Source organism: Muntiacus reevesi, chromosome 1, assembly GCF_963930625.1.
Source record: "Muntiacus reevesi chromosome 1, mMunRee1.1, whole genome shotgun sequence".
Classification (NCBI taxonomy): domain Eukaryota; kingdom Metazoa; phylum Chordata; class Mammalia; order Artiodactyla; family Cervidae; genus Muntiacus; species Muntiacus reevesi.
Genome location: NC_089249.1, coordinates 119651904 through 119664403, shown reverse-complemented (window position 1 = coordinate 119664403; position 12500 = coordinate 119651904). Strand labels below are relative to the sequence as shown.

At 36.7% G+C, this 12500-nt stretch overlaps 1 protein-coding gene across 2 annotated transcripts in view; it reads right to left on the bottom strand.

Moving 5' to 3' along the window:
• Positions 1-6525: 6525 nt before the first annotated feature.
• The window catches only part of SYDE2 (synapse defective Rho GTPase homolog 2), a 41141-nt gene continuing 35166 nt past the window's right edge, over positions 6526-12500 (bottom strand). The window contains exon 7 of one of the 2 annotated variants that reach the window (XM_065909971.1): positions 6526-12060. In XM_065909971.1, coding sequence (XP_065766043.1) covers positions 11561-12060 — 500 coding nt within the window. In that variant the 3' untranslated portion in view covers positions 6526-11560. The remainder of the gene's footprint in view (positions 12061-12500) is intronic. The other variant, XM_065909979.1, reaches the window with a different exon arrangement.

Below are 12500 nucleotides of genomic sequence, written 5' to 3'. Positions count from 1 at the left end.
CACTTGTGATTATATTTAGGGACCATCTGGATAATCTAAGAAAATCTCCCCGTTCCAATCCTTTTTAGGAGTGGAATAGGAGACAAGAAGTGAGTTAGCATTCTACTTTAATAAAGATCGTGCTGTGTGCTAAGTTGCTTCAGTTGTGTCTGACTCTGTGTAACACCATGGGCTATACCCCACCAGGCTTCTCTGTCCATGGGATTCTCTAGGCATGAGTACTGGGATGTGTTGCCATTTCCTTCTCCAGGGGATCTTCCCGACCCAGGGATCGAACCAGCGCCTTTCATGTCTTCTATATTGGCAGGAAGCTTACCACTAGTGCCACCTGGGAAGCCCTTAATGACGATCACTACATGGCTAATCCCCTTGAATCTATTATATTCATCACTTGAGATTTTTTTTTGAAGCAAAGGGACATTCACTTGTAAGAGGTCTGTATTGAGTGTTCTATAATGGGCCTTTATGATTGACAGTGATTCTATTTACTGCTGAAAACTGTACACTGATGCCACACTACTAATAATGATAGCTAACATTTCATGAGCTCTTACTACAGCATCAGGTACTCTCCTAAATGCTTTAATATATTTTAATCCCATCAACAATTCTGTGAGGTAGTGGGTACCATCCCCATATTACAGTTAAGAAAACTGAGACAGAAAAATCAGGTTACTAGCCCAAGAAATGTAGTGACACAAACCAAGACTGGCTTCAGAGTTCCTGCTCTCAGGCAATATTATACTGTGAATCTTAGAACATTGTGCTACATGAGTCTCATAGGTACAATACACAGTTGCACATGTACACAATTAAGGGTGTTACTAAGGTATAATTTACATGAAATACACTGTATATATTTTATTCTTTTAAAGATTGATTTTTTTTTTTTTTGGCTGCGCTGTCTCTTCCATGCATTGTGGTGAGTGCAGACTCAGTCACTTCAACTGTGTCTGACTCTTTGTGACCTTATGGACTGTAGCCTGTCAGGCTCCTCTGTCCATGGGATTCTCTAGGCAAGAATACTGGAGTGGGTTACCGTACCCTCCTCCAAGCAATCTTCCAGACCCAGGGATCCAACCTACATCTTCTGAGGCCCATGCACTGCAGGTGGATTCTTTACCGCTGAGCCCCCAGGAAGCTCCTAGTTTCGGTGAGTGGGCCACTCTTCGTTGCAGTGTACAGGCTTCTCGTTGTGGAGGTCTCTCTTGCTGTGGAGAATTTTATATAAATGAAATCATATGATATGTACTTATTTTTGTCTTATTCTTTCACTTTTGACATACATCCATGTTGAGGGTGTCAATAGTTCATTACTTTTTATTGCTGAGATATATTCCATTGTATGGATATATCACAATTTGTTCATGAACACTTGAATTGGTTATTTCCTGTTTGGGTTCATAACAAATTAGTCTCCTATGATCATTCTTGTGCAAGACTTTTAATGGACTTAAGCTTTTATTTCTCTTTGATAAATATCCAGGAGTAGAATGGCTGGATCATGTGGTGTGGGTATGTTTGACTTTCTAAGATATTGCCAAATGTTTACAAACCATTTTACACTGCCACCAGCAGTGATGGCTGCTCTAGTTCCTATGTATTCTCACCAGCAGGGTCAACCTTCTTTTGGGGTGAGGGGAGGGTTGCCTGGGTCTTCAAGGCTGCACACAGGCTTTCTCTAGTTACAGTGAGCGGGGCTCCTCTCTAGTTGCAATGTGAAGACTTCTCATTGCAGTGGCTGCTCTTATTGCAGAGCACAGGCTCTAGGTGCCTGGCTTCAGTAGTCGTGCCTCGTGGGCTCTGAAGGTCAGGCTCAGCAGTCGTGAAGGGCTTAGTTGCGCCATGGCATGTGGAATCTTCTCGGACCAGGGATCAAACTCGTGTCCCCTGCATTGGCACATGGATTCTTAACCAGTGGAACCAGGGTCAGTCTTTTAAAATTAGCCATTCTAATTAGGATGTAGTAGTGTCTTACTATAGTTTTAATTTGCATTCCCCTATTGAGTAACACTGTTGAGCTTATTTTCCATCCACATATCTTCTTTCATGGAAATATGTGTTCACATATTTTACTCATTATTTTGGAAGGTTTTGTTGTTTACTATTCAGATTTGTGAGTTTTCCAGATACAAGCCCTTTACCAGATACATACAAACATTTAGTCCCACTCTGATTATCTTATTATTCTCTTAACAGTGTTTTTCAAAGGGCAGAAGCTTTTAATTTTGACGAACTTCAGTTAAGCAATTTGTTTTTTTATGGATCACATTTTTGGTGACCTGAGAAATTTTTGCATAACCCAAGGTTTTGGGGTTTTTTTCTGGAAGTTTTGTACTTTTATGCTTTACATTTAGATCTATGATCCATTTTTAGTTGATTTTTGTATGGTATGATATATTATTGAAGGTTTTTTCCCAAATGAATATCCTATTGTTTCAGCAACATTTGTTGAAAAAAACTATTCTTTCTCCCCTGGATTGCCCTTGTCAAAAATCAGTTGTCCGTATATGTATGAGTCTTTATCTGAACCCTCTATTATGTTTCATGGATGTTTTGTCTATCCTTGTGCCAATACCGTACTGTCTAAATTATATCATTTTATAAGTCACCTTAAAATCAGGTAGTATTGGTTCTCCAGTGTTACTCTTTTTTCAATGTTGTTTTGGCTAGCCTAGGCTTTTCATATGCAATTGATTTACATATGCAATTTTGACTTCCATAAAATTTCCATCAAGTGATTTGTTAGAAGCTCAGCCCCTTTATGACTTGGGCCTTGTGTGAAGAGCAGAGCTGATGATGGCTTAAGTATTCTTCCACAGTGGCTGAGGATGTAAGTAGATATGGGAAGTGGAGACGGCTCATACAACGGCTGACAAGCTCCCAGAAGTGAACGTGACCTTGCGAGGCAGCAGCAGCATCAAGGGAGCCCACAGTCAACAGACAGAACCGGGAGAAACTCATAGAGTTCCCCTGATATTTTCTTTGCATACTCTTTCAAAGAGGCTTAATTTTTAAATAGAGGCTCTCATTTTAAAGTACAGATAACCCTGCCATCAACACCATAGCATTTCAATCAGACGAGAGGACTGCACACTTTCCCGTGACGCTGGAGGATCAAATAGAAGGTGAGTTTTCCCTGGAGGCAGAGCAGGAGGAAGCAGGTTGTGCTGGGCATGGGAGGGGAGGGCAAGACTGGTTGGGCCCCTGAGGCTTGAGGCACCAGAGCTGGCACATGGCCTGAGAGGCTTGAGGAGACGAGGACTGATCAAGAGAGGCAAGAATATGCCCGGCTTTGGCCACTGTGTAGATTAACCAGGGTGCCGAATGACAATGATTTCCTAGCAATTGCCTGGAAAATCTTTGCATAGTGTTGTTGGCTGCCAACATGCCATTCAGCATTTCTATTTCCTGCTGCATTTGATGAAGGGTCCCTAAGTTCATCCTGTGACATTTGGTCACTAGAATAGGAAGCAATAGAAGGTAATTATTGGGCGATAACATCCTGTTCTTCTCCTGTTTCCAGGAAAGGGAGGGAACTTCCCCACCTCTCAAGGGAACAGGGCAGGAGAGGAACGCTTCAGCTTCTCTCTACCCCTAACTTACTGTTCAAGTCACAAGAAGACAGACTCACCTGAGTGGGATTGAGCAGGACATGAGCCTGCTGGCTGGGTGCCTTCTCTGCTCCCTCACACACACAGCCAGCCTGTGGGTACTAGGTAATATGCAGATGTTTTTATGTTTCTGGCAGCTTCCACCTCTGCCAGGAGAGGCTTGTTTTTTTTACCAATGCTGCCAGGGACTGACTGAGGGGATCAGATCACAGGGATGTAGAAAGAAGCCCAGTTCACTACAGACCAAAGTCACATTCTCCAGTTTACTAATGCTAGAATATGTGTGTGTGTGTGTGTGTATACATTAAATTTTTTAAAAAACATTATTTATTTTTAAATGTGTTGGGTCTCTGTTGCTCTGCGTGCGCTTTCTCTTGTTGAGGTGCGTGGGCTTCTCATTGCAGTGGCTTCCCTTGTTGCAGAGCACAGTAGTTGCAGCACACGGGCTTAGTTGCCCTGCAGCACATTAAACGTTCCCAGACCAGGGATTGAACTTGTGTTCTCTGCATTGGCAGGCAGATGCTTAACCACTGGACCACCAGGGAAGTCCTCCAGCTTACCTTATCTGCTATTTTTATCTCCATGTGTCTGGTTCCTATAATAGGCTCTAATTTCAGGAGGGAAAGATGGGTGTGGTGGCGGTCTCCTACAACACATGCTAGCACAGATGTAGTTGGGAAGGAGACGCTGGCAGGAGAGGGTTAAAAGAGGAAACAAAATGAAAACTGTGCTTGTGGTCAGAGCCACAGCCCTGAAAGACCCTAAAGTGGGAACCCCAGCTGCAAGGACTGCCTTTGGTTCCGTTCCTGCCAGCATGGGGCCTGCAGGGCCACTGGAGTTGGCAGCATAGGGCTCATGAAGAATGGACCCCACCTAGGACATATCTCAGACAGGCTGCTGACAGACCCTTCCTAGCGCTGCTAGGAAACCCTTCAGCTTTCTCCATCATCAAGATGAGACTTTCACAAATCTGGATGTGATGTTTTTGTCCCTCCCTGGTGTTATCTATGAGTCCAACTTTCAAGGCAGCTCTGACTTTGCTTGTGTCCCAATATTTCTGGTAAGAAAATTGGAAAGAACAGGCACTGTCATTCAGCATTTCCCCAAATGTAGTATGCATGCTAAGGTGTACATTATGAATCTGTTTTAGTGTATTGAAAAAAATAGATGAGATTAACTTTTTTATGACAAATGATTACTGGTTTTCCTTTTATGGTAACAATATGAAATTTATAATAATAAATTTTATCTTATAATAAAATTATAAAATTAATAAATAATTTAGTAGAGAAAATGTTTAGAGAAAATAAGAAAATAATATTACACATAGTACTTGAAAATGGCAGAAATTGTAAAGGTTGTCTGTATGATGGAGGTCTGGGATAGCTAAAAGTACTGTGGAAAGGAACACAAGATACCCAAAATATGCATTAATTTTCAGAGGATTTTCATAGCAATGGATCTTTCTAACGATGACCTAGGATTTATGGTGAATTCACATATAACTCTTAGAGGTTAATTATAATCACACAAAGTTTATCTCCAACTCAATTTTTGTGGTGTCCAAAATGATACATTGTGACATGTACTGGAAGTCTGCAACTTACTTTAAAATGTACCAAGAATGAAGACAAAAAAGAGTGGATACATAAATACATGATCAAGCAAATACAGCAAAATGCTTACAATGATAGAAGATAGGTGGTAAATATGTGAATGTTCAGTGTATGATATTCAGCTTTTCTTTATGCTTTAAAGTGTTTATAATAAAATGTTGATGGAAAGAGATATTAACCGGCCTTCTTTTATGTATAGATTGGTTGACTTTACAGGTGAGTTTTGACATTACGTACAAATCAAACATAGACTCATAACCTAGGACAGACAGCACTTTATCTCTGACAATTTTCATTTCCCAGGTTTAGACAAGTTGTTTTCACTAATGATTCAGAGTTGCTCTTAGGTTAAAATATGCACTTACACTGGCGGGAAGGGGATGGGGTGGGGATGGAGGAGAGGAATGGGGATTGGGAGTCAGTCAAGAAGAGACACAAATAGACCCATTTTCCTGAACAAAGGTCAGGAACAAGGGGTTCACTCACTGTTCAGTATCTGTGGCTGTGAAAAAATGTAAGCTGCAGGCTCATCATTTTCACAAAAACATTTTAGATGTGAGGGACTTTCCTGTTTCTTAAATTAATATCCATTGTACTTGTCTAAAGCTGTAATTTTAAGCTCTCCTTGGAAGAGTTTATTTTGAAGAGTAAAATTTCCAGTCAAAGAAGTATGTAGAATATTGAGGCCAATACCAAGTTTTCACTACATAATACATCCATTAAGCCAAAAAAGAAAGATTAACTCAACTGACTTAAAAGCATGCCAAAGGTCTTATCAAACAAATAAGGATTAAGTTAACCCAATTCAGGAGCAATATTTAGGTGTTTTTCTCACTTGCTTAAAACAAACACTTGTTTGAGAAAAATGAAAACACTAAATGTAGTTCCTCACCCTAAAGTGGTCTCTGTTATTCTAATTTTTTTTAAAAAAGGAATTGTTTATAGTGTTCATTCAACTTTATGAAAATATTTTCTAACAGTGAAAAATAGGTTTTTCCAGTTCTCCTAAAAAGTGCACAAAAGTTAACAGGATATTTTTCATCACAATTTCTGTAAAGAAATAAATGATTCATTTTAACAAAAGCTTTCTTAGAAACTTTTCTTTCTTATGGTGAGATGTACCTTTTCACATACATATCACTTAAATAATTGTTTCCACTGAACTCTGCAGCACAAAATTACATAAAATTACCAACCCCCTTATTTTTTAAGTCACTAAATTTTCCCAATGTCACTCTAGTTCCAAGAGAAACACAAATCATTGAAAAAACAAGGAAACATTATTTTCTTAACCACAAATGATTTATTGACCAGGAGTGAAAATTTGAAAAATTACATACACGTTGTACCTCATAGTGCTTAGTCTTTTCCTGACAAAAGATAAGCATTCTCTAAGAATCCCTTTTTATTCATTCATTTATTAATAATTAACTGAACATCTTCAATGTTATAAGTCCTAGGCCTATGGCAAAGAACTAGATACACAAGGTCCCTGTTGCCATGGAAATTACATTCAAGAAGGGTGGGCACAGATAATGATCAGATATACAAGGTAATTTCAGATACTGATAAATGTCTTGATGAAAGTAAGGCAGGAAACATTTTCCAAAGTTATAAATATCTGTAGTTTACTCATATAGTAGCATAACTATTTGGGGCTTGTTACAAGAAACAGAAATCTCTATCTTCTTCCTCCCCTATTCTCAAAGCAGTTACTGATTAGCTTGACATTTGAGCAGAGATGTGAGATGATTAAAAAAAGGCACCCAAGTAAGATCTGAGTGAAGAGCTTTCCAGATCCTGGGGATGGCAAGTCCAAAGATCCTTACAGGATAAGGTCCTCCGTGTTGCTGAAGTACAGGGACCATGGGAAAAGGTCCTGGAGAGGGTGTGGCTATCTTTTCTAAAGTTCACTGCAGCTTCTGTGATTGGAATGGATTGTGGGTGTGGAGAGCGCAGAGTGACAGTAAAGAGATGAACTAGGAAGAGACAGATGCTGGTGACTTGGATGAGGGTGTTGGTAGTAACAAATTTCAGTGCCTAGAACTAATGACAGGTTGTGTATAAGGGCTAAGAGAATGATTCCAAGTTTGGGGCAACAGGGCGAGATGAAGTCTAGGGAACTGTTGCTCAGGCTGCTCAGCATTTAAATCCCTTTTTTATTTTCATAGAATTTACCTTTGTGCAAGTTTCAGAGAAACAATGTTGGCTAACTGCTCTCAGTCTCCTGGAAGCTGGGGTACAACCTGATGCTTCTGTCAGGATGTTTATCATATCTGAGCCTTACTGAATTCAAAGCAAACATGGGGCAGGGAAAAGAGAAAAGAGCATTCCTCTTAGTACCAAATTCCTCAGGACAGTAAGACTCAAATTAGGACTTAAACATAAAACAACTTTATCACTGTCCAAGTAGCTGAAATTTGATGTTCTTAAATTATAAAATCCTAAGCCTCAAAATCATTCTTTGGTCTGGAATTAAATTCTTTCCAGGAACCGTATCACTCCCAAACCTGTTTCTTTCGGGTCCCTGATATAAAGCTACGCAATCTGAAAATTTCCAAAGACAATTACAGTGTGGGACTTTGCTTAGATATATACAAAGTCTTCTTGCATTCTTATTCTTACAGTGACTCTAGGGGCACCATCACCAGGTACAGAAGCATTAGTACTTAAAGAGTTAATACGGAATTTATAAAGCATTTCCATAACCACTGTATTTATAACAGCAGCATCCACTGCAAGGAACTCATTTAAAAAACACAGTGGAGTCATGTCAATCTTATCTGATAGCAACTCCATCTTTCAGTTGCTCAGGACTTACTCCTTTTGCTCACAGTCCACTGGCAGATTTCTTTGGCTCCTACTTCAAAATGTATTGAAAATACAATCACTCCTCACCACCTTATTGTCTCCTTGCTGGTCTGAACCACCATCATTCTTGCCTGGATTACTGAAAAGCTGGATGCTAGAAGATAATAGAGAAATGTCTTCAAAGTTCTAAGGAAAATGAGTTTGAACCTAGGATAAGTCCAATCAAAGTAAAGTATGGAAAAGAAATAAAGACCTTGCCAGACATGCAAGGACTCAAAGTTTATCTCCCATGTGCCTGATTTTGGGAAGTGCTGTGGCAGAGGGTTACTTATAAATATACTTCAGCAAACAAATCAAAAAAGAAAAGATGAAATTAAGAATACAAAACAAAAAAAGTAGCACATAGGGGTGCAAAGAAAATATATCCCAGGAAACAGCTAAGAATTGCTAAGCACAAATTTGATAAAGTTAATTAAGAAGCTTAAAATGATCCCTGGGTTATAGTAAAGAAAATATTTTCCTTCTGTCAAAGAAAACTAAAGGCAATGATACCCTTCAGGAATCCCAGGATGAAAGCTAAAAGTAGTCTGAATGAATCTGGTAATTTAATGACAAAGGAAGTGTAATAATAAAGAAAGTATTTTTCTTCTCACCAAGAAAATAAAAGGTAATTACTTACTCCAGGAAACATTAAAATCTTCAAAAGCCATTATGAAGCAAATAATACATGATTTAGAGAAACTGATGGCTTTAAGATAAAACAACCCATTTGACCTTTAGTTTGTATTCTGCTTAAATCAGTATACAGATTTCAAGATTGTAAGATTGGAGATAACAATCACATGGTAATATCACCCATGAATATATCTGCATATCTAGCACAACTGCTTGTTATTGATTAGCAGTTTTTAGAATCAATACATAAAGGAAAATTAAAAGTTTAGTTTCCCCAAATAATACACATCTATTAATCTCTGGTTATATAAACTAATAGTATAACTTACAGAAGTTGGAGGTAAAGGGCAGTAATGAATTGGAAAGAAAGTACAGGGTTGGTCATTTCCACAATGGTAAGAGGTCAAGAGATACCGTTTAAAACTGATGGATCAAGGAATAACTTATTAAAGTCACAGAAGCAACCAAAAGAGAAATTAAAAAAAAATTAAATAAATAATAAATGAGGAGGAGGAATAGAGTGAAATAAATTGCTTATTACTCAAAACGGACAGTCAACAGGTACCACTTAAATGACAAATCAAGAAACAGCAGCAGTAAGCCTAGAGTGACAGAGGCAGTTTCCTAAAGAATAAAGAGTGGCTGTTGTTACCTCTGAGAAGTGAGACTGATGTGGATGGCAGGGAGGAGCACTTTTATTTTTTAATCTACTTGAATTGTTTAAATTGTGCAAGTACCTCTGTTCAGGTACATGCACTAAAATTAAATTTGTTTTCAATCCTAAAAACCACTAGGGCTGGCAGAGGAATGAGAGTTGACTGTCTAACAGTATGGGAAGACTCCAGGACACTATAAAAAGCAGGTATAAAAACTCAAAAAAGATTTGAAAAGGCCATTTTAAATAAAGGCATATACCTATGGAGTACTTCTAAAACGGCACAGTCAACAAAAGAGGTTTATTATAACTGATTTAAACAACAAATGTTTAGTATTTTCTATTAATACTTAAGATGGCAGAGATTAACTTTAAAATCATTAGCATCCAAAATAATATATGGCCCTTAAAGTATTGCAGATTCTGGAAAACTCAATTTTGGAAAAAAAATGTTATTACATATATTTATGGATAATATATGATGGTCCAATACTTTAACATGTTCATTTAAAAAGAATGACTTTGAAATAAATGATCCTTAAAAATCATCATCATAATAGCATGATACCGAGGTTATAATGTTTTAATAAAGCTCTTACATTTCTGGTACTAATTCATATAATGTATATGATACAGCACTCAAAAGGAAGAAGACAGTCTTCTTACAAAATATTTAGGGTACATTTCTTTTGACCATTTACTCAATAATATATATCTGTCACATATTCTTTTGGTATTTTTCTGAATTATTATATAAAGCTTTAAAAATGAAAGTTTCATATAAAAATAGTTATTTATCTGACTTTTAACAAGTACATTTTCAAATTAAATTACTTGGTATTCCATTTACCAATGTATATTGCATAGAAAGTTAATACTTTAATATTTAAAAAAACATCAAGAAGTCAGTTTTTTTTAATGACTGCTACATCTTTAAGTTGGTAGTTCAAATTTTGTTAATAATTTTAAATTACACATTTGTAGGTATAAAAGTTTACAAAAAAGTACATTCCAATTTAGTAAAAAAGACTTCTAAATTTACATTTTCAAACACTGTTGTGATCACTATAATGACTATCTTGTAGACATAATTAGTCAAAATAAGTTAATTTAAAAAAATCAATAACGTAGTATTCTGGCAAGATTTCTTTGGAAATAAATGAAGGTAATTATAAAGTCAAAGTTATATATGTACTATTATAAATAAATATGTTCTAAGTATAATTACTTTGTTTTAAAAAGCAGAAGATAAAAATGCATAAATAGGTAAAGATTTTTAAATTTAAGTCACCAGTGCAGAAATCTTGGCACTTAATCCCTTAAAATGTTAGAAGATTTCAATTTAAAGGATGACTCCTCACTGGGGATACTGTGACTTTCTGTAAATCAGAAATGAAAGTCTATTTTTTCTATTTAGATGTTCCTAGTGTTTTGGTTCAAGTGTTTCTGTGCAACTCCTCTTTTAACTTAAATGTTCTTTCCCTGAAAAAGACATTTTTAAGCTAATGATTTTGGCCTCATGACATATATTTTAGAGATTACTCGTGACTTTGCAGCCAATCCTTCCCCCATTCTAATGTCTATACATATATGCGCTGATAAATATATACATATATTGGGGATTATAAAAATACTTATTTTTTTAAGTTTAAATAATTACTGAATGTTAACACAGAATACATTAATATTTGTATAATTTTTCTTTATAAAAAGTAAAAATTTATAAAAAGGTTTTCTTAGAGCAGCATTTGCATTGTGAATGAAATGTGATGCAACGGCATTGCAGTGTGCATGGATTCACACTGCAAATCAGACGGAGCAGCTGCATTCCTTCCACTGGAAGGAATGTCTGTTTCAGAAAAGCAGTTCCTATAAAGTACAAAAGTCTTGAGGGGCTAATAACTTACATGAACCTTAGAAGTGCATTTTAAACTTATACCCATAGCATTGGCAAGATTTTAAAAATTACCCACAAGAAGTCCAGGTTATCTTTACCTCAAGAAAAATTTCCTAATGAAATAAGTAAAAATTATGGTAATGAATGGTGTTTTTTGAATTACATGAACTTGTTAGAAAATAACTGAAGGTTTCAAGAGTAAAAAATTTAAAACATCACTGTGAGAGAGAAAAGAAAGTGAGAAAGATGGATGTGAAACATAAGACATTATGAAAAAGCAAAACTCTCAATCTTAAACACTCATATTAAGCTTGTTTTTGTTGAGTTCACGCTCTAGATTTCCAATCAAAGTATCAATACTTTCTTGTAGATCTTTGAGATTGACTTTTTGGTCCACTCTAGACTCAATTGTCTTCACTGTCAAATATGTCTGAAATGTGCATTCTTTGGACGGAGGAGTTGGCTGTTCAATCATGATATCTGGCTCATATATTTTGCTACAGTTTTCTCCATTTTCTCTGTCTTCTGAAGGGACATCATCATAATCCACAGTATTTAAATTTTCTTTCTTATTTAAAAAGTAGTTTTCTCCACAGCTGCTCCAGTCTCCTGCATAACGATTACTGAGTGGACTGTCTAGTCTGGTTTGCCTTGGCCTGAGTACTCTTGATGATTCAGTACCACTCAAATTTAAAAGGTAAGGTCGTTCTTTCTTCCGCCTCAAATAATTAAGAGAAGACGTCTGCTCTGAGAACAAATTGTCTGCTGATTCTTTGATAGTTAAACGTTGCACTAGGAACAAGCAACAGATTTGCTTTAGTGACAGTAATCCAACTTAATCCAATTTAAAAACACAGAGCTAAAGAAAAGCTATTTAATAATCAACTACAAACATGCATTGCAACAAACACATGCACACTACCAAAAGAAAGCATTCCGTACTGTTTTTTCTATCACCAGACATAATCAAGATGAGGAACAGAAGCCAGTAGAATGTTCAGTGGTGCTAATTCATGCTACATCACAACATCCCAAAATAAATCAAATTTCCAAGTTGATTAACTTTCTGTGCAAGTTAATTAATATCTAGCTGTAATTCAAACAGTGGCTAAGCTGGTAGCTTCTTTTAAATTAAAAGCTACAGCAAAAAGCAGGCAAGGCATGTTCGTGTATAAACAAAAGTTTCTTTATCTGCAAATATCTAAATGAGGCCAAGGCATCTAAAGTGCTCA